This window comes from Kogia breviceps, chromosome 3, assembly GCF_026419965.1.
Source record: "Kogia breviceps isolate mKogBre1 chromosome 3, mKogBre1 haplotype 1, whole genome shotgun sequence".
In the NCBI taxonomy this organism is placed as follows: domain Eukaryota; kingdom Metazoa; phylum Chordata; class Mammalia; order Artiodactyla; family Physeteridae; genus Kogia; species Kogia breviceps.
Window position 1 is genome coordinate 1,084,940 of NC_081312.1, and position 21,787 is coordinate 1,106,726.

General features: G+C 65.4%; 1 protein-coding gene across 2 annotated transcripts; it reads right to left on the bottom strand.

Moving 5' to 3' along the window:
* Positions 1–330: 330 nt before the first annotated feature.
* On the bottom strand, positions 331–18,835 carry ADSS1 (adenylosuccinate synthase 1). Of its 2 annotated transcripts, XM_059058856.2 has the most exons (13): positions 18,541–18,835; positions 11,619–11,721; positions 8,296–8,358; positions 7,506–7,556; positions 7,212–7,278; positions 5,842–5,949; positions 5,664–5,745; positions 5,047–5,173; positions 4,435–4,589; positions 3,565–3,689; positions 2,084–2,181; positions 790–939; positions 331–717 (listed from the first exon to the last, which is right to left on the bottom strand). In XM_059058856.2, the coding sequence occupies exons 1-13, from the start codon at positions 18,730–18,732 to the stop codon at positions 665–667; spliced, it is 1,374 nt and encodes a 457-aa protein (XP_058914839.1). In that variant the 5' UTR covers positions 18,733–18,835; the 3' UTR covers positions 331–664. The 2 variants fall into 2 exon arrangements, with proteins under 2 accessions (XP_058914839.1, XP_066883737.1); XM_067027636.1 differs by lacking the exon at positions 7,212–7,278 and having other exon boundaries at positions 18,541–18,816.
* Positions 18,836–21,787: the final 2,952 nt, after the last annotated feature.

A 21,787-nucleotide genomic window follows, 5' to 3' on the forward strand; every position in this document is an offset into this window, starting at 1 on the left:
TGTGCTCTAGAGACTGCGAGCCACAACTACTGAGCTCACGTGCCACAACTACTGAAGCCCACGTGCCTAGAGCCCACGCGCCGCAACGAGAGGCCACCGCGATGAGAGGCCCGCGCACCGCAACGAAAAGTAGCCCCCACTTGCCGCAACTAGAGGAAGCCCGCGCACAGCAACGAAGACCCAACGCAGCCAAAAATAAATAAATAAATTTATTAAAAAGCAAAAGGAAATGTGTGTCACCCAGACTGCTGATGCGGCAAAGTGGCGCCTTCCAGCGTTGAAAAGTCACAACGACGACGACAAAGTCAGAACAAACCATGCACTGCTAACTGCTGTTCAGCGGCTGTCAGATTTATTACTAAACTGCTCCAACCGGGCATACAACCATGTGACAATTCACGTGCCACAAAAGGTCTCTGTTTTGAGCGCTTCGGCTCATTTGAAATAGCAGGATTTTAAAAAATGTACCCAACGCTGGTTTTCAGATGTTTAAAGTTGCTGTAGAAATTAGCAGGTGGAGTTGAAGGTTTAAAGAGAAATATAAAAGTAAAGTAAATAGTTTTCAGATCTCTTTGTTTACGGCGTTGGTTTTGCTGGCTGCGGAAAGAACACTGCTGTGGCTGCTGGCGTGGACGTGGCCTGCTGGCATCAGCTCTGTCTTTGTCTAAAACAGCTGGATTATCGAATCTCTGGATCTGCCAACACCAACCCATTTCACTGAAAGGGAAAGGGGAGGTTCAGCCCAGGGCGCGGCGGGGAGAGGGGGCAGCCAGGGCTCAGGGCACGCACCTGCCACTCCAACGTGGTTCTCCACAAACCGGATGTAGCTCTGGGCCTGTGGGGGCAGGTCCTCCCACTTCCTGGCACCCGTAGTGTCCGCTTTCCACCCAGGCAGAATTTCATACTCCACCTCCACCTTCTGCAGAATCTCCTGGTTGGCTGGAGACACGCAGGGCACGCGTGAACCACGGTCCGTGGACAGTTGCTGGGCCACGGGCCCGGGACCCCCAGCCTGGGGTCCGCTTGCCCCAGGGCTCAGAGGCGGGGAAGGCAAGCCGCCCTGCTTGGTTTACTCAGGGGGTGGGGGTGGTTCTCGGACACTGGCTGTACCCCTTCCAGCCCAGGGGACACGCCACCCTGGACACGGATTCACTACGTGCTCTGCTGCAACTTCCACAGCGATCATCAGAGGAGCTCCGAGGCCCCCGCTTGGAAATTCTAAGGGGATCTAGGGTCCTGAAGTGTCAAGAGGTCCTAAAGGACCTACACCCCCCTCCTCAGGGCAGGGACCCCACTTGGAGGGGACTCCGGGGCTACAGCAGACACCAACCACCCCTTATTATCAGAAGACGCTGCAAGGAGCTATCCACTGCAAGGGCCCTGGATGTGCTCCCCTGGGGTCACAGGGTCACGCCACAATCCTGCCGCGCCCTCTCGAAGCTCAGGGTCCGCAGGGCCGGGGCACACGGGCCGAGAGGACGCACGGGGCTCCCACAGCTGCCGCTGCTGGCGGGTGTACACGTGTGCCGGGGGCGGGGTAGCGGGGGGGGGGCAGCTCGCCCGCGGCCACTGGTGAGGGTGGGGTCACGTGACCCCGGTGCAGATGCACCGGTAACTGTGACCCCAGCAAAACAGCACTGCCTTTACGCTTTTTCAAAGAAAGGAGGCTTGCTTGGTCACAGAAACTCCAGTTACGACCTTAAAGAGTTTAACCAAAAACGTATGTTTTCTTAGGTCAAAATCATCTTCCTATCTGCCCAGAGCTTTGAGCGTCCAGACCTGACGTGGGCTATTTCCGGTGAGTTCCCAGCTCCCGGGAGGTGGGCCTTGACCCCGGGCGCCTGAGGGTCCCTCTGGGCCTTTGCCAGACCATGGATGCCTGGCAGCTGCCCTGAGGCCCGGCCCGGCCTCCCATCGGGGGGAGAACCTGCCACACACAGAAGCGGGATGAGTCTTGCAGACACGCGCTCACCCCGCGTGTTTGACACATACACCCTGTCCCCTGGCCCCAGAAACCACGGGTCCCGTCTGTTCCCAGGTCCCGCGAGACAGGCCAAGGACAGGAAAGCCGCCGTGCTCGCACCTGGGAAGTAGGGGATCCGCTTTCCACTGAGCTTGTACGCGATGCCGACTTTAATCTCGTCCAGGGCGTCCAGGATGTCCAGCTTCGTTAAGGCCAGCCTGTCCAAAACCAGGCGAGAAGCCGAGGCGCGCTCAGCTACGCCGTCATTTCTCCTGCCTGGGCTCCACCCCTCGCTTCTCCTCTACTTGCCAGGAATCGAGAGGAGAATGGAGAAGGCCGCCTATGGCCAGGCTGGCGCCCAGCTCCAGCCGCCCGGCCCACCTGGCCCTGAGCACCCAGGGGACCCCGGTCTGGTGGCCGTGTCCTTTCTACCCTTCTCACGGCCGCGTTGAGGGTCTGGGCGTGTGAGCCTTGTGCCCGTCCACGCCGCTCTGACCCGGGAGACCCCGAGCCTGGGCCGAGACCACCGATGCCTACGACATCGTCCACCCCTGAGGGTCTCCCGCACCATCTGCCCAGGGCCAGGGAGCCCGGGCTTCATGCAAGTTTCTCCCCTTCCTTTTCTCATCTCTGGCACGGCCAGGCCTCAAGGGTCTCTGGGTGGGTGTCCCTGGGCTTCCCGAGCCCACGTGGGCCACCGTGCGCGGGGCCACTGCCCTGACCTGGGCTGGGCCGTTGCCCTTGGGGCCCCGGGAGGCTGCATCTCCCCGTTTTGCACAGGAGGACTGCGGCCCGGGGACCACGGACGCCGTGTCCTCGGCCACTTCGTCCCTGTGCCTCCCGCGGACAGCCAGCCCACACACACCGAGCGCGGCTGTGGTTAACTCGTGGGCCATGCGCTGTGACAAGTGTGCACCCCGCACCCTGGCCCGTCTTTCTGGGGAGGAAGCAGCAAGTCCTCCGTTTGCACGAAGCCCCTCATTTCCCAGGGCAAGGTCTGAGCCGCCAGAACCACAACTGTCACCAACGGCAGCCCGGCTGCCTCGTCGGTCTCGGGGGCCCTGTGGGGGCCGCCCTGCCCCCCAAGGGGGATGCACTTCAAGACGAGGGGGACTCCTGCTCCCGGCACCCTCGGGGTCACCCTCCTGTCCACAGCCTCGCAGAGCGGGGCTCCAGAGAGGGGGGACCTGCGGAGGCCCCCGAGGGGCTGCAAACCCGGCCGGCTGCCCTCCAGGCCCAGCGCAGGCTGCACCCCACTGCGGCCTCTCTGCGGGGCCTCGCGAGCTTCAAGCGTGGCTTCTCCTGATGGCGGTCTGTTCCGCCCCCCTTCTTAGGAGCCCAGTATCACCCTGGGGGTTTGCGGGAACTGACCACAGGGCCAGCTCCAAGGCGCCCTGCCTGGGCCTCCACGTCACCCCACTGTGGCCTCGCCGTGGAGAAGGGTCTCCCTTGGGTGACATCCCCCTGCGTGGGGATACGGTGGCCCTGAGCCCCGACGCCCAGCTCCCCTGCTCCCATGGTGTTGGGGACTCAGGGACGGACCCCAGGGTGGACGGGCACCCGCTGGGCTCAGCAGCAGACGTGCCAGCAGCGCCACTCACGCGGTGAATCCGTTGACCATGTGGGCATATCTGAGGATCATCAGGTCCAGCCAGCCACAGCGTCTCTTCCTGCCCGTGGTCACCCCCCACTCGTGGCCGCGGCTCTGCAGCAGGTCCCCGATCTCCTGCGCGGGGACAGGGAGGGCCCCGGTGCCACGGGAAAGGGAGCCTGTGCCCGGCCGCCTGGCACTCACCATCATCTGCTCTGCCCTCCCCTCCGACCCTCCCGCAGCCCCTGACGACCACCCCCTCCTCACGCCTGCCTCCCCGGTCCCGGGTCCCCGGCACACCTGCCCCAGCTGAGGCCCCCACAGGCAGGGCCGCGCTGACCAGCGCCTCCTTCCGGGCCTCGTGGGCAGGTGAGGGTGGACTGACCTGGCCCTGCAGCTGAGCCTCGGGCAGGTGTGTGTTTATTTCTCAGGGATCCCTATCCCCATCCCTGCGCCTCATTCAAGCCCCTTCCCACTCTGGCTCTCAGACATCGGCCCAAAACGAGAGTCTCGGGTGCTCGCCGGCCATGGGGGCACAAGGCCAGGTGAGAGGAAGGCCAGCGGTGTCCTGAGCTTCCAGAAACACCCACGAGGCTGGAGAGCAGTTTGCTGGGCGGGGCGGGGGCGGTGCTTCTGGCCCTGCTCTAGCGTGGCTCAGACCAAAACCCAGGCGGGCTCAGGCCCCCAGGGACGAAGGTGGCCTGTGCCCCTGAGGGTGGAGTGGAGACACAGCTCTTGGTGCCCTTCCCAAGCCGAGGGGCTCCGCCGTGTACGGCCACACGGCGCGGGACGGGGCTGGAGCGGCAGCTCCGTGCATCTCTTTAGCCTCCCCGGTCCCCTCAAGCGGGTGCCCACGCGATCCCGCGGGGCTGGGACTCACGTTGATCTGCTCGGTGGGGAAGGCGCCGATGCCCACGCGTGTGGTGTAGGCCTTAACCACGCCGTAGACCTCGCCTATGTTCTGGGGGGGGATGCCCAGGCCGGTGCACACGCCGCCCACCGTGCAGTTGGATGACGTCACAAAGGGGTAGGTCCCTGTGAGACAGCTGGTCAGGCCCCCACCCCGCAGATCACCGGGGCCGAGGGGTCCCCCCCGCTTGGCAGGGTCTCCAGGGGGACCATCCCGGGGGAGTGGCTGGCACAGGGCGTGGTGGGTATGAGCTGGGGTGGCAGGGGAAGGAGAGCGTCGCTCGGGTTTGGACAGCGCGTGCCTCCCCTGCCTGCGCCTTGCGGCCTCGGTGCTGGCGTGTCCCTGGGTCGGGGACCAGGTGGACAGAGGCCCACATGGGGCAGCTGTGGCCCTGCCGGTCTCTCTCTCCCTCCCTCCCTCTCTCCCCTCCAGCCCAGCTTCTCCCTTCTCCCCTCTCGGCTGAAGCCAGGGAAACGAGGGTGGTACGCTTCCCGGGCACAGCCAGCAGCGTGGCCGTGGAGGGAGGCCGCACCACGCCTGTCTCTGAAAGGCGGGGTTTGTGGGGACGTGGCCGGGACGTACCAAAGTCAATGTCGAGGAGGGCTGCGTTGGCGCCTTCCACGAGGATTTTCTTGGGGGTGCCATGCAGCGCCTCGTACATGAAGTAAACGCCGTCTCGGACCATGGGTCGGATCCGCTCAGCGAAGCCCTGGGGGAAGGGGGAGGGTGCAGGAACCAGGGGGTCCACCCAGCTCTGGTCCCCCCCCCCACAGCCTCTCTTTTCCAGCACATTCCTGCCCAGCGAGGGGCTCGGTCTGCAGATATCCCCGCTCATCCCGCCCTGCCACATTTACAGCCCCCGACGAGGCTGGAGGAGCTGGGGTCCCAGCCCTGGAACCTTCCAGAAGGGCTCTGCACTGACATCCTCCTGTCTCCCGCCTGCTCCTGCCCCAGACAGACAGGGTCGGCCTCCGTCCCCCAGCGCATCTGGGGCAGTTTCCTCAGAGAGGAGGCGAGGGGCCGGGCCAGTAGTGAGCCCCCGGCCTCCTGAGACCGTGAGCACGGCTGGCCAGGGGTTTCCCACGGGAGGCCCGCGGCCCCCGAGCCCAGGCAAACTGTGATAACGCGACAGGCGCGCTGCGTGAACGTGCACGGGTAGTCGGCGGGGTCTGCCTGGATGCTGAGGCGCCCAGCTCTACCTTGAGCCTTTTGAGTTGACCTTCGACGTCGATTTCCAAAGTGGGGAACATGGACTGGTGCTGATGGGCCAGGTTCTTGAATCTGCAGAAGCGACAATGACTGAGACCCCCCGCCCCCTGGAGCCCTGCGCCCACCTCCCCAGCCAGGCTACCCTGGGGTCACGGGCAGGTCAGGTACCGGGTGGAGAACTCGCTGAAGTCCGACAGGAGGTCACAGATGCGGAGCCCCGTGCGGGCCGCCTTGGACGAGTAGGCCGGTCCAATCCCCTTCCTGGTGGTGCCGATGCTAAAAGACAGGCCACAGGCTGTGAATGCGGGTTCCCTGGCCAGCCCCTCAGGCCTCAGTTTCCAGCCCCATAAATCAAGGTTGAGCTGGGTGACATGTGAGGGTCCCTCCCAGCAGCAGCACCCGGGGGTTTGGGACGGCCATGAGAACCACAGGACGCCTCACGTGGCCAGCTTCCAGGGACCCGGGGCTGCGGTGGGGGCACGCGGCTCTGAGTCCCAGCCCTGACCCTCCCTTACCCCCGCTCTGAAGCCCAGTGCCCAGTGGTGCCCTCCCGGCCCGTCTGCCTTCTGCCCTGGCTTCCCTCTCGCCTGGCACGGAGGCTGCTGCTCCGGGACCGGAACCCAGCTGTGCCCGTCCTGTACTCTCTGCCCGCCACGGCCCAGCCAGGCTCAGCATTGCTACCTGCATGTGCCCAAGCCCTGTGTGCGCGTGTGCATGTTTGTGAGCACATGTGCTCCTATGGGTGTGTGCGCGCACCTGTGTATGAGCACGTGCAGCGTGGGATGTGTGCGGCGCGTACACCTGCGCACGTACGCGTGTGCCTGTGGATGAGCGTGTGCCGTGTGTGAGTGCATGTGGCGCGTGCACGTTTGCGCGCAGACGTGCGTGCGCCGCTGTGGATGTGTGTGGCTGTGTGTGGTACACGCGTGTGTACGTACGTGTGCACTTGTGGATGAGCGTGTGCCATGTGTGAGTGCATGTGGCGCGTGCACGTTTGCGCGTAGACGTGCGTGCGCCGCTGTGGATGTGTGTGGCTGTGTGTGGTACACGCGTGTGTACATGCGTGTGCACTTGTGGACGAGCGTGTGCGGAGTGTGAACGCGGGCAGTGCAGGCGCGTGTGCACGTGTGTGTGGGAGGCAGCACTCTGGCCCAGTGTGTCCCTGTCCCGGCTTTGAGAACCGTCCCTGGCACCTTCTCATAAACATCTCTGCAGAAGCAGTGACCGGCCACCGAGAGCCGGTGGGCAGGACGGGGTGCTGTGACAGAGCTGTGGTCAAGGCTGGCTGGCGATCCCAGCAGGGGTGGGGGGCTCGGCAGGCGACGCGGCATGGGCGCTCCGCGGGGTGGCAGCCGGGGAGGACGGCGAGGCCCCAGGGAGAGGCGGCTCGCTCGGGCTTCAGTGCCAGGGAGGACTGGGGTGAACCGACGGGCACCGTCCTCGGGGGCTTCGGGTGGACGCACGCCCCCCACCCCACACGCCCCCAGCTCTCCATCCGTGGACTCGAGGGCCACGAGCTGAGCACGCGCGCTACTCACTTCTTGCCCTCCTGGGCCTGCCTCTGCACCTCCTGGAGCCCATCCACCGCCTGGTGAAAATCGAACACTGCCGGCCGGGCCGGCGGGGGCACCACGAGTGGGAGAGACAGACGGTTACAGGGCCTCCGGGGACGCACTGGGGTCCCCCGGGCCTCAATCTCCCCACCTGCCAGTGGGGGCAGTGATCCCGACCTGGCACCCCCGGAAGCCCTTGGAGAAGGCGTGGGGGAGCCCCAGGCCATGGTGGGGATGGGGGCGTCACTCTCAGGTGGGCAGGGAGGGCCTGAGACTTACCGAGGTGGGCCCGGTCAGAGATGATGAGCCTCTTCTCCCAGTCCTTCAGGCCTGCGGACACGGCACGTGTTTGGCCACGGGCCACAGAGTCACCTCTGGTTAGTGGCGGGCCCTCCCCCGGGGGACGTCCACGCACGTCCCCATGGGCGAGCCTGTCTCCCCGTGGGGTCTCCGTCCCGGCACATCCCGGTGCCCGCGTCCCAGGGCCAGGTCCCCACTCGCTCTTTTCCTGCCTGCACTGAGCCCTGAGGCCGAGGCTGTGCTTCCTCCACGGCCTCTCAGGGCTGCTGGGTCATCAGCTTGCCTCTAAACGACCACTGGGCTCCCACTTGCCCAGAGGCCTGGCTGGTGGCCTCAGTCACCGCCTGCCAGCCTCCTGCCCCTGAGCAGCCCCCAGGGACCACGTTCTTCCCCGCCCGCCGCACAGTCGGCCCGATGGTCCCCAGTCCCAGCCGGACATCAGGGTCATCATTCCTGGTTCCAGGGCTCCTTCCTGGACAGCCTGGTCTTTATCTCCCAGTGCCACCCGTCCCCGGTGTCGTGAAAGCTTCCCTGTGACACCGAGGCTGTGGCCTGAAGCCAGAGCTGGGGGCCTCTGGACTGCCCGCTCCCAGCTTCCTGCACAGGCAGAGCCAGCAGGCCCGGGCAGGCGGCCAGCCGTGGAAGCCGCCCCACCCGCTCACCTGCCGCCGCCCTCAGGAGAAACCACATGGCGAGCCACCCGGCAACTTGGCCACTGGGGACATGCACGTGTCCTGAGCGGGGCGGGTCTGCGGGGACGCGGACCTACCTTTCTTCTCATTCTTTTCTGCTTCTTCGAACAAGCCTGGTAAGTGGACAACCACTCCGTTGCCTGCAACGCACAGACACAAGACTGAATCGTATCACGGGCGCGTGGGACTTACGTTTAAAACAGCACAGGGACTTCCCTGGCGGTCCAGCGGTTAAGACTTCACCTTCCAATGCAGGGGGTGCGGGCTCAATCCCTGGTCAGGGAGCTAAGATCCCACATGCCTCATGACCAAAAAACCAAAACATAAAACAGAAGCAATACCATTGACAAATTCGATAAAGACTTTAAAAGTGGTCCACATTAAAAAAAAAATCTAAAAACAAAAACAGGGACTTCCCTGGTGGCCTAGTGGTTAAGAATCCGCCTGCCAATGCAGGGGACTTGGGTTCAATCTCTGGTCCGGAAAGATCCCACATGCCGTGGAGCAACTAAGCCCGTGCGCCACAACTACCGAGCCTGCGCTCTAGAGCCCGCAAGTCACAACTACTGAGCCCACGCACCACAACTACTGAGCCTGCGCTCTAGAGCCCACGTGCCACAACTACTGAAGCCCGTGCACCTAGAGTCCTCGCTCCACAACAAGAGAAGCCACCGCAATGAGAAGCCTGCGCACATCAACAAAGAGTAGCCCCCACTCGCCGCAACTAGAGGAAGCCCGCGCGCAGCAACGAAGACCCAACACAGCCAAAAATATATAAGTTAATTTAAAAAATAAAATAGGGCTTCCCTGGTGGCACAGTGATTGAGAGTCCGCCTGCCGATGCAGGGGACATGGGTTCGTGCCCGGTCCGGGAGGATCCCACATGCTACGGAGCGGCTGGGCCCGTGAGCCATGGCCACTGGGCCTGCGCGTCCGGAGCCTGTGGTCCGCAACGGGAGAGGCCCGTGTACCGCCAAAAAAAAAAAAGAAAGAAAAAAAAAGCCTATTTTAAAAATAAACAAGAACAAAACCAGCATGAAACTCGCACTCCCATGTTCATTGCAGCATCGTTCAAAATAGCTAAGATGGGGAAGCAACCCAGGCGTCCCTCAACAGAAGAATGTGGTTCATTCACATGACGGGGATACTATCCAGCCTTAAAAAGGAAGAGCATTCAGACACAGGTGGCAACACAGATGAACTTCAAGGATACAAAGTGAAATAAGCCAGACGCTGAAGGACACGTCGTGTATGACGCACGTGTATGAGGTCCATAGAAAAGTCAAACTCAGAGGGACAGGAAGTAGGATGCTGGGGGCAGGGGCTGGAGGGCGAAAGGGGGAGTGAGTATTTAACGGGGACAGAGTTCCCGTTTAGGGGGACGACACAGCTCTGCAGACAGATGGTGGTGAAGGCTGCGCAACAACGTGAATGTACTAACGCTACCGAACTGTACAATTAAAAATGGCTAAGATAGTAAATTTATGTTATGTACATTTTATCACGGTAAAGAAAACAGTCAAAACAAAACAAAAGCCATCATGAAGCATTTACAGAGACAGCAGATCAGTGGTTGTCGGGGGTGGGGTGGGAGGGGCGAGGGGAAACTCCCCAGGGGGAGGAAAACGTTCTAGAACTGAATCGTGATGGATGTACAATTGTATCCTCACAGGAGTGACCTTCGTGGTACGTAAATTATACCTCGGTAAAGCTGTTGTGTTTTATTTAAGTGGCATGGAAATGGGAAAGCAGGAGGTGCGGAGAAATGCAGCCTCTGGCCGTTCCTGGGACCCAAGCAGGGCCTTGGGGGAGCCAGGCTTCCCCATCCACGTAAAACTGAAGTAGGGTCTACAGAGGGCGGAGGCTGAGGCCAGGGAAAGAAGGGGCTCACCAAGGTCACGAGGCCACCGCGGGCCCGGGCTAAAGCCAACGCCAGCCCCTTCCCCTAAGACCAAGCCCAGCTGGGCAGGGCCCCCCGCTGCCTTCCTGGGAGGGGCCTGGCCCCCGAGTACCGGGACTGGCCAAGAGAGACAGGACGCGGGTCCAGACGGAAGCGACTCAGAGATGACGCAAGCCACGCCGCGCACAAAAGGTCACCTAAATGCCACGAGTACTGAAACGACCACGTGGCCTGGCCTGGGGGAGCGACCCGGGCTGGAGGCGCAGCTGTGTGTGGGCCAGCTCGCTCTGCCCTTGCTGAGCGGCTTCCCGCCGCCGCCGTCTGGCCGCGCCGACCGCCGCGCTGGGCCCTAGGCCGTGCTCCCCGGTGACGGCTGCCCCCCACGCCCCCCAGCTCCTCCGAGACCGGGCAGAGCGCCCCCTGGTGGAGCGGTGCCTCCTTGGCCTCGTTTCCCCCCAGAGGGGCCCGGGGCCCAGCCACCGAGGCTGGCGCTGAGCAGCTTCCTGCAGCAAAGCCCCGGCCCCTGGGCGTGGGGTCCCGGGTGAGCTGGCGTCCTCGCTGCCCCGTCCTCATCCACTGCTGGGGCCCGGTCTGCAGCCACGGCGGAGGCTCCGGGAGACCCTTTCCTCCAGCTCAGCCTGACTGACCACTGCCCCTGCGGCCCCCCTGCCGCGTGTCCCTGGGCTCACGCTTGGGGGCAGAGCCTCTGCCACCGCTGGGCACACACCTGCCGCGGCACCCCGGCTTCCCACCTTCCCAGCCGGCGAAGGGGCGGGGCAGATAAGTCACGAGTGTGGGCCTGCCCAGTCGTGGAAAGAGCCAGAAGGAAAAGTACCAGAAGCTGCCAGAGCGTGTCCCACGGCAGGGTGGGCAACAGAAGGCGATGGGAAGGGGCCGAGGGGAGGCCAGGAACAGCTTCCCTGCACAGACCGCCCGCCTCCTGCGACGCAGCGGGGGCCACGCCCGACCCCGCTCTCGCGCACTTAAGGACACGCACAAGAGCACGCATGCGCGGTACCCGCACGCACGCACACGCTCACGCACCTACGCACGCACGCTCATACACATGCACACTCGCACGTGCGCTCACTCACACCCAGGCACACAGGCCTGTACACACACACTGCAGGCGTCTGAGCGCTCAGAGGAGCCTCCTGCACTCTCCCTCCCTCTGGCCCAGGCTGGGTGGGGTCCTGGGCTCCGGGAGGGGCTCTGAGGACAGGTCCTGGATCAGAGGCCTCTGCGAGGGCTGCCCCTCGAGGCTGGGACCTTGAACCTCCTGGCCCAGGGCCAAGGCCCCGGCTGAGCAGGTTTCTCCCTCCTGGCCAGGAGCACCTGCTCCCCATGCTGGGCAGGGCAGCGCGGGGGGGCGGGGGTCCAGCCCAGCTCTCCGGCTGCATCCAGGCCTCACACCGGTCCCTTGGGCTGGATGACGTCCCAGGTCTGTCCTGCTCACACACTCAGGAGCCCAGACTGGGGTGGGGCGGGGCGGGCACTCACCAATGAAGGACATGGCCTTGGTGTTGATGATGCCGCTGGGCAGCAGGTGGAAGTCGTACTCCTTGCCGTCCACCACCACGGTGTGGCCAGCATTGTTGCCCCCCTGCGGACAGAAAACAAACTGGCTCAGCATCCAGGAGCCCGGGGGCTTGGACCCACCCTGGGAAGGCCTGCCCAGCAACCGGCCTCACTCCAGGCAGCTCTAAATGCAGGCGCTCAGGAGACCCCTCTGGGCTGCCCGGGGTGGTGGTCCTGTCTCCCAAGGAGTGTGAGATGCCGTCCACGCTTGGACTTGGGGAGTCTGGTCCAGTGGTCGGCTCTGATGCACGTCTGGGGTGCTGGGTTAGGGCCCTGCTCCTGGGATGGGGTGAAGGGGCCTGGCCAGGGGACTGGGTCCAAGAGAGGGGCTGGCCCACACCCAGGACCATCACGTGCTGATGCTCTAGGGAGGCTGGCCAGTGCAGCCCCCGAAGCTGCGGACACACTCAGCCCTGCCCGCCCTGCCCGTGAGTCCCTCTGGGGGTCCGTCCTCTGATGCAGGAATGAGGGGGCCCAACCATCCCGGGAAGCAAACTCGGGCCCCCACGGCCGTTGCTGCCACACAGCCCGAGCTCCAGGGAAGCAGAGGGCGGGCCAGGCAGCACAGCCCTTCTGGGGCCGGGTGAGGGGACTGGGTGCTGGCACAGGCCAGCAGGGCCAGGGCCCCTCACCCCCTCAGCAGGGACCCTCCCTGGGGCCTGTGTCTCCCATATAAGAATAATGAGGGAAAAACCACTCTGAGGCTGGTGGGGCTGAGTCGGGGGAGCCAGGCGCCGGCCTCCAGTCCCAGTTCCGGCCACTAGCGCACAGCGTGGGGCCCAGCACGTGCGCCCCCAGAGCCAGTGAGCAGGGCCTGGGGAGGGGCACATTCCGGCTGCTGCCAGAGGCCGTGGGCCTGCCCTGTGGGGCCCGCTCTGTCCCCAGAGCCTCGGAGCCTCGTCCGGCTCCACCTTCCCAGCTGAATCTCCTGCAGGCGCACACGCCTCTCTGCGGAGGCTCTGCACGGGGGGGGGGGGGGGGGGGGGGGGGGGGGGCTCCGCCCTCCACCCCTCCACACCCCACTGTCCTCCAGTCTCGTGGAGGGGCCGTGGCTGCTGGCCGTGAGCGCTCCAGCCCCGCCTCCGCAGGGCCCGGCAGGGTGGGGCTCCCCCCACACCAGGCCTCTCCTTGCCCCTTCCAGGCAGGGCTGAATGAGGGCGGCCCCCTCCCGCCAGGAGCACCTGTTCCTCAGGCTGGGGCTGGATGAAACGTACGTGTCTCCCGCCCCCCCCACCACCAAAATGGCCCAGGCTGGGGGCCCAGGCGCCAGGAGACCTGGCCAGGGCCTCTTCCTCCTGGACCTCACTGCACCCCCGGGTAATTTAAGAAGTGGGGCCAGAGGCCAACCTCACCCACAATACCCCTTTCACCCTGGGGCTCGGCCACGATCTGTGCCAGACGGCCCCACCACGGCCCGGCCAGGAGCCCCTTCCACGGGGGTCCCCAGACACCCTAGCATTCCGCTTGTCCAGCACACGTGGGGAGGCCTGTCTGGCCTGACATGGGGGTTGGAGGACTGGGGTGGGTCTGCCTCTGACTGACTCCTGGCGTCACTGCGATGCTGCTGTGCATGCCCGAGGCCCTGCTGCGCGGGTCCCACGGCTCAGCCGCCCCCCCCGAAAGCCGACAGTGGCTGGAGGCCAGCCTGCCGCCTCCCCGGGTGCCCCAAGCCAGGTGGTTGGCTGCGGGAACTGCGCGCAGGCTCTGAACGAATGACGGGGGAGCAGGGCAAAGGGCACGATGGGCGGGCCTGGGGGCCAAGGAGGGGGCGCCCTGTGAGCAAGGGCGGGCAGGCAGTGTCAGGCCACGGGGGGCTTGGGTGCAGACTGTGCTGGGGGGTGAACCGCGGGGGCCGCCACGGAGGGAGACAGGGAAGGGACCCCAGAGGGGCTGCGGGAGGGAAGGGGGCTGGTGCTGACGAGGCGTGGGGGGCGGGGGAGCAGGGTGGTGGGCTCGGCCTTGACCATCAGTCACCGTGACTGACGGGCCCCGGGTTTGGGGGTCAACTGTGCCACCCCCCGAGACCCCCGTCCTGGCTCTGCCCTTGCCTCGGTACACGTGCAGTGAGTCCCTCACGTGAAGGTTCTCTGCGGAGTTCACACCCAGGGTCAGGTTTCCCACCGTAGGTGGGTCAGCCCGCGGTGCGTGGCCTCCTTTGACAGATGGGGAAACTGAGGTCCCAAGAAGGGAGTCTGCAGCAGAGCCCAGGCTAGACCAGATGGCAGCTTGCAGATGCTCTCCCCGTATGCCAGACACCCCCCCCCCGCCAGCCGCATTCTGCCTGCCTTTGTGGGGGCCCAGACAGCCCGCCTCCCTCCCCTGCTCTCGAGTGCCCACTGCCAACGCCAGCTGGCCTGAGCACACCCCACATTTGTTTGGGGTAAACACCAGCGCCTAGGAACGGGCGCAGGCCACCGTGGGCCTGTGGGAGGCAGATGACCCCTGCCGGCTGCAGGGCCCAGGCATCAGGTCACAGTCCGCTCCCAGGGACGTGAGCCAGCCCTGGACGCTGAGCCCAGGGTCTGCTGACCCGCAGGGCGCACCTCCCAGCAGTTCTGCAAAGGTCCCCGTGACCGCCCCAGAGAGACCCCCGTCTGCTCTCTCCTGGCTGCACAGTCAGGGGGTGAGGTCGGGGCAGGGACAGCCCACAAGCCCTCCTAAGGCTCCAGCCCTGAAGGCCCAGGGAGAGCCGGGCGGGGGGCCGGCAGTCCACGCGGGGCCTGATTTGGAAAACCACTTGGAGGGGGAGCTGGTCCGGGTCCCAGGCCCAGCCCGGCTGCCTCTGCAGGGCCTTCACTCCCGGGTGATGCTCTGCCCCCCCGTCCCTGGGTGGGCAGGTTCTGGAAGCTCCATGCCCGGGGCCCCGCAAGAGTGAGCTGGAGCTGGCCTCACCCCTTGTCTGTGTCCCAGGGGCACCCTCAGGGCTCTGCCAGCCTCCAGGTTCTCCCCTCCGTGATGCAGCTTCAGGTCAGGCACAGCTCTGAGTCCCCAGGGATGCTGAAGCCACCCCTGTGGTCTGGCCGGTCCCTCAAACTCCCTGGTGCGTGCTCCTGCCGGCTGCCTCCCTGGCAGCAGGGATCTAAGAAAGGGGGGCTCTCTCGCTCACGGACACAGGAATGGGGCCAAGGCCAACCCACCGGGGAGTCTCACCAGCCCTGAGCCTGCTTGCCTCTGCAGGGTCACCCTCTCTGGGGGCCAGGGAAGGGGGGACAAAGACAGCAGAGGTTGAGGGCGGGGCGACAATGTCTCGGGCTGTGAAGCTGCGCCCACGCACCTGGAGGGGGGCCATGGGCGGGGCAGGAGCTGCGGGCACGCACAGCACGCAGCAAGGGGCCGGCTCTCCGGCTGGAGACCTTTGTGAACTGCCCCCCACCCCCAGGGTCGGGCTGAAAGCATGGCGTGCACGCACCCAGGCAGTCCTCAGCTCCTTGTGCGTCCGCTCTGCTGGCAGCCTCCTGCCGTTCATTCGTTCACCCACTCATTCACTCATCCCAAACAGAGCTACTCTGTCCCATGAGGCACTGGGGTGAGGCCTGGAGGACGGAGGGCGTGGGCTCCACGTGCATGTTCCCACAGCTGCGAAGGACCGGGAAACCCTGCGGAGGGCCTCCCCCTGGAGCACTGCCAGGGGGCCGGTGTCATCGGGGGGTGTACGTGTGGAAGGGGGGCTGCTTCTGGAGCGACACCAGGTGTTTTCCCCACTCTCTGTTGCCCTCGGAGGCTCCTGGACGAGCCTGGGGGTCCAGGTGAGGCATTTCCCAGTCGCCCTCCCGGGGAGAGGGGACCCAGAGCACCAACAAGCCGCAGGACGCGGCCCCCAACGAGTGAGAGCGCCGTTTCCATCGCCACAGCCCCTGGGAACTGACGGTGGTGCTCTCCCAGGGAAACGCCGGGCCGTCTCACTGCCCTTGGAAGGAGGGGAATCTGAAACCCTGCCCAGTGCGCGAAAAGGCCTCGGGGTCCTGGGCGGGGGCCCAAAGGCTGACGGAGGCAACTCTGGGAATGGAAGGAGGGCTGGCGCCAAGGCCCGACAGCCAGGTCAGGTGTGTGGGCTCTCAGGCTCCTATCTGGACCACGGGGGTGGGGGGCGGGGTGGATGTAAAACAGCAGGAAGGACGCTCAGCAGACACGGAGAGCCGAAGCCCAGCGGAGGTGCGGGGACTCCCAGGAGTGGGCGGAGCCCTCGGCCGCTCCGTGCAAACAGCAGAGGGGGCACGAGGTGCCAGCGCGGGGAGGCCGCTGACAGATGGGCTCTGGGGTCTCTCTTGCAGCGCTGTGGCAGGATCTGAACCAGAGAGAGGAGAGGGGGAGGCTGCGTGGCCATCCCTGAGCCCAAGGGGCTGGGCTGGGAGTGAGGAGAGAAGGGAACCAGCCCAGGCTGCAGAAGGGCCGCTGCTGGTGAAGGGCAGGGCTGCGCGCCCTCCGTTCAGGGGGAGGGGAGGCTGTCAGGAAACGGGTCCCAGAGTCAAAGAAAACAGCAGGAGGGGCCTAAGGCCGGAGTCTCTGGACCCTAAGGAAGGTCTTGGGGGTCTTGGGGTGCTGACCACAGGCCCCCAACCGCTGAGATGGGAAGAAAAGAGGGCGGCCGCTGGGGGCATGGGTGGCTCTGGCCCCAGGCCGCCTCTGGGCAGGCGGAAAGCGAGTCCAGGTGAGCCAGGTGGCCAAAGGCCACCAAAGGGCTTCCCGCTTGTACCAGAGCCAAGACGGAAGGCAGGCCCGCTGGTGGCAGAGGCAAGATGAGAGCTGGGCACCAGGGCAGCCACGGGGGCAGCAGCTGCCACTCAGGACAGCCCCAGGCCCAGGCGACAGGCCAGGGGACCCTTCCGGCCACTGGGGCTGGCCGGTTTTAGCCTTCTAGGCAGCCGCCCAGGCGGGCCCGGCCCAGCCCAGGCCACCCCTTGCACGTGGCTCCACTGCCCGCTGCCCTGGCCCCTGGCTCCCGAGCTCGGACCAGCTCCTGGGGTCAAGGTGCGGTGTGAAGGTTACGTTACGACTCTGGGCTTCTCGCATACACGCTCTAAGTAAAAGAAGCCTTTCCGGGGCACGGGCTGGACCCTCCCCGCGCCAGCCCCTGACGCCCAGCGCCATTGCCATGCGGGTGTGGCCCACGTGAGGGCCCGTAAGTGCTACTTATTCCAACTGCTCAAGTTCTCTGAGGCCCCACCTCACCGGCTTGTTTGCAGGCTGGAGAGAAGCCACAGTGGGCTCCCAGGACAGCCGGGGGTTACTCCCACAGGTTGCAGAGCAGAGGCCTGCAGGTGGAAATGTACTGATGTCAGCTGGAGAACATGGGTGGGGGAGAGGGTGCCTAGGGGGCCCCCCAGGTGGGTGGGGGGTTCCAGCCTGCTCTGCCCTTGGCTGGTCCTGTCCCAGCGATGGAAGAGGGCAGGGCCTGGCCTGCTGACCCAGGTGGTAGAGCAGGGAGGGCCTCATTCCAGAACCATCTCCACAGCCAGGACATCCCGATGGCTTCAAGATGAGGGCTCTCACGGGTACCTGCAAAGCCCTGAGGTCACTTCGAGGAGGGCAGACGGCCACAGGCGGGTGGGTGAGGCTGACCAGAGCTGTCAGGTCACACGGAGGGCCCTGGGCATCATTGCTGGAGCAGACAGGCCCCAGGAGGGGATGCCCTGAGCTGGGGAGGGAGGGGAGTGGGCATGAACCACGCACCCGGCTGCAGGGTCCAGGGGAGAGGAGTGGACTTGCCCGCCGTGGCTTAGGGCAGAGAGAGGGTAGGAGACTTCTCACCACCCCAGGAAGCACCTTCCAGGAACCCACTGTCTGCGTCAGGCAGGAGTGGTCCAGATGGCAGCGTCTTCCCCAAAGCCCGGCATGTCGGTCTCCCCTGGGGCGCCGGATCCCCAGGCCACCTGGCGGGAGCTCAGGAATGAGGCCACAGAGCCAGGGAGGAGAAGCTCAGAGGGCATCCCTTCCTCATTTTTGGCAGCATTCCCACCCGTGGCTGCAAAACCTGGCAGCGCCAATGCACGCACCCCAAAGCTGACCCCTGTGTGCCCTGAGCTGTGAGTCAGCCCACAGCAGCAAGCATGGCACGGGGCCGCAAGGGACTGCCCGGTGGCAGTCAGGACAGACGGGGTGCAGAGAGCAGCCAGCAGCGGGCAGAGGCCCCGCCCTGGGCCCTCAGGAGACAGAGCTTGTGCCTGGCCTCCTGGCTGGCACTGCCAGACACTGGGTCCGCCCGGCCGTAAGTCCGAGGCTCCGCCCTCCCCTGTCCCTGCTCTGCCTGCCTCAGGACCTGGCCCGCGGTCCTGCCCTGGCCTCTGCCTCTGCCTCTGCCTGGCGAACCCTCCAGGGCCACCCCTCTCAGAGGGGCCTTGCTCACACCCATTCTGGGCTCTGCGCACTCAGCCTCCGCAGCGTGCACTGACCCCTTGTGGCCAGCCAGCCCCGTCCCAGACCCAGACAGAACCAGGAAGGGAGGGTGTCTCCGTGGCCCTCAAACCACGGGGAATCTGGGGTCCCCGCCCCCCACACTTCAGCGCCCAGTGTCACACCCCCGGCACACCCCACCCCCTGAGGATCCGGTGTCCCCAACTCAGCGACTTGTATTTATAGCTCTGCCCCTGGCCCACTGCCCTGGGGGGTGGGGCTGGTGCGGAAGGCGGGGTCCCTGGGGGAGGCAGTGGGGGAGGGAAGCGTGCGGTCCCATGAGTGGCAGGGGGTTATGAGTGGGTGGTGTGTGCGCGCGAGTGGGCCGGGGTGTCTCGGGAGGGGAGGCGTGTCCCGGGAGGGCTGGAGGGCAGGGAGGACAGGGTCCGTCTGGGTCCGAGGGGAGGGGGGCTCACTGGGCGGGTGGGGGAGGGACCCGGCGCCCGGCCCGCACCTGGAAGCGGCTGATGATGTCGGCGTCCGTGGCCAGCAGGTCCACCACCTTGCCTTTGCCCTCGTCCCCCCACTGCGCGCCCAACACCACGGTCACCCGGGAGCCGGTGGTCGCCGCCTCGTGCTGCAGCCGCCCCCGCTTGACGCCGCCTGTGTGGGGGGGCCGGTCGTTGGAGGCTCGGGTCCCCGACATGCTGGTTCGTCTCGTCCTCTGCGCTGGGCCGCCGGAGAGCCCGCCGCACCACTGCGCCGCGCCATTAAAAGGACCCGGCCGGGGGCGGGAGGCGGGGCCGGGGGCGGGCTCTCGGGCGCCGTGACGCGCCGCCGTGACCTCCAGGCCGCCGGGTCACGCCCCCGCAACCCCCCGGGAGCCAGGTGGGGCCGCGGGCCCGGCCAGAGCTTGACGGGCGCAGGCCCGACGGCGCCCTCCGGGGTCCCACCACGCGGCCAGGCCGGGGGAGCCCTGGGAATGCTCTTGGGGGCTATCGCGCTCGCCTTCCCCGAGGCGAGGCCTGGACGCCGCGACCCACCCCGCCGGCCCCGCTAGGTCCAGGACCTCGGCGTTCCAGAAACCGCGGGGGTCCCCTCCAGGGCGAAAGTGCGGTTTGCCAAAGAGGAGGTGCGTCTTTGCGCCCCACTCGGGGTGCGCACCTGCCCCGCGGTGAACCCGGGTTCTCCAGACTGGCGCGGGCGCCCTCTGGTGGGCTCAGAGCGAGGACAGTGCCTCCCCCACCAACGTCCCCCCTCCCCTCGCCCTCCCACATGGGCAGGGGCCCCGGAGTCTGGCACTGGGCACCCAGGTATCACAGGCGGGCTAAATCCAGGAGCCCGGCTGCCCTCGGGTCTCAGGGCCCTGAGTCCATGGAGAAGGGACGGTGCTGTCAGGTCCCGTGGTTGGGCACTGGAGCCGCCAGTGGTGCTCCATCAACCACACTGGGCCAGGGTGTCTAGGAGGCCCCACCAGACCGCCTCCTGCCCCAGCCTGCGCAGGGCCTGGGTGCCCAGAGAGGGTGCACCATGGTCTGCTGGGCTCCTGTGTTCCCAGCTGAGTGAACGCCTGCTCTGCCCTGCCACCCACACACCCCAAGTGGACTTGGGCTTGGACACGACTGGCCCTACGGGTCGGAGAAGGGGCGAGGGATGGGCCTGTGGGGGTAGGAGTGTCCTATTAGGCCCCTGCCCCAGGGCTGGGAGCCAGTGCCCCTGGTTCCTTTCCTGGGGGGACTCTCAGTGCAGAGGGGCCTGGAGCCTGTCCCCTGGCCTCTGCCCAGGGCTCAGAGAGCCACTGAGCTCCCTGGGCTCCCAAGCCAGAGGCAGGGGACCAGATACTGCCCAGGAGCAAGGGAGTGGACCCTGGGCTTGTCACAGATTCCTGGAGGCTCAGTGATTCAAGCCCCAGCACTGCCCCACCTCCCCTGCCCCCTTCCCCCCACCCCTGCATCCTCCAGCCCCCTGGGCTCCTGGCCAGAGCCCTGGCTCCAACCCTAGGCAGGTCTCTTGGCCCCTCTGTGCTCCAGTCCCTCTTCTCTCACATGGGGACACCAGGGGTTATAAGTAGGGTGTGAGGCCTCCCTGGATGACAGTGACGGAGTGGGGGTGGGCAGCACCCCTCCCCCCCACCCTTCCGTGGGCCACCAGCCCTGGGAATCGGCTGGAGCAGGGTCAGGAGGGCCGGGTACCAGGCTCTGAAGCCACCGAGGGCTGAGGAGGCCGAGGATGGGGCGAACCGTGGGCTGGCACGGGGGGCCTGTGGCCAGGGGTGCGGAGTGTTTCAGGGAGTGAGGGCGTGGGAGGCTGGCTGTGTCGACAAGGAAGAGGCGGGATTGTAGCGCGAGGGACCAAAAGAGTTCTGGGAGATTTCTTTGCTGTTTCCGGATGCAGGAGTTGAGCTTTAGGACGGCCACCAGCAGCCCTGGAGAGGGATTTGCTGGAGTCACATCAAAGCGGGGCAGTGGTGACGCTTCTCTCTGTCCACCACTGGGTGGTGCTGAAGGCCCCAGGCGGGGACTGCTGGCTCCGAGCCCTTCCTGCGGGAGACGGGGGCTCTGGGCCAGCAGGTGTGAGATGGAGGCTCAGGGGGGCCAAGGGGACACCATGGGGGTTCAGGCGGGCTCTGCAGGGCCAGACGCTGCCCGGGGCACCAACTCCCCCAAGCCTGGGTCTATAAATAGCCAGCAGGCCTGGGGGGAGTCAGGCTTTTCTATAAACAGCCCAGTCCAGGCCCAGCAGCTGGGGCCCTGCCAATCACATGGCCCAGCCCGAATTAGAACAACCCCCCTGCAGGAGCACACAGGCTCGGCTTCCCCCTCTCTGGGGCCACACATCGAGGGACCTCACCTCACGTCATACGTGGTGCCTCAGGTGCCCCTGGAACTTGAAACAGTGCACCGGCAGGAGCGAAAACTGGTGCAGCTGCTTTGGAAAACAGTTTGGCAATTTCTTAAAGAGTTGAACATAAACTTGTCATGTGACCCAGCCATTCTTGTCTTAGGACTCTATCCCTGAGAAACGGAAACACACAGGCAGCACACACGTGTTCACGGCAGTGGAGACCACCCGAGTGTCCACAGAGAGGTGAACGCCTGAACAAAATGGGGTCCGGCCACAGAATATTCTTCAGCCACACGAAAGAATGGAGTCCTGACACACTACAGCCCGGCCAAGTCTCAAAAACGTGCTAAGCCGGTCACGAAGGCCACCCGTTGTCTGATCCCACTAACGTGAGATGTCCACGGAAAGCCAATCCGGAGCGACAGAAGGCGCTTCAGTGGTCGCTGGAGTTGGGACAGCGGGGAGCGGCTGCCACAGCGGGAAGGCGGGGACGCGGGGGGCGTGATGGAAATATGCTAAAAGTGGATCACGGTGATGATGGCAGTAGCTCGTAAATCTGCTGCAAAGGTAGCTGAATTACATACACTTACGACAGGTGAGGTTTCTGCCTGTAAATTACAGCCCCACAGAGCTGTGCTCATGTCGCCACTGCCCTGCCCTTGCCCCTATTCTAGGGGCTCTGTGGGAGCAGGCAGGGCCCCTCAGGCCCACCCCTCCCGCCGTCCCCCGCTGCCGATCCATCCACCTGTCCACCCATGCGCACAGCCCCCTAGGTGCTAATGCAGCCGTACCCCCCTCTACCCATTTACCCGCCTTCTCACCCCCCCCACCTGTCTGTCCTTCCCTTCCTCCATCCACCCGTCTGTCCATCATCCATCCATCCACCCACCCACATAATCACAGCCATTGTGATCAAA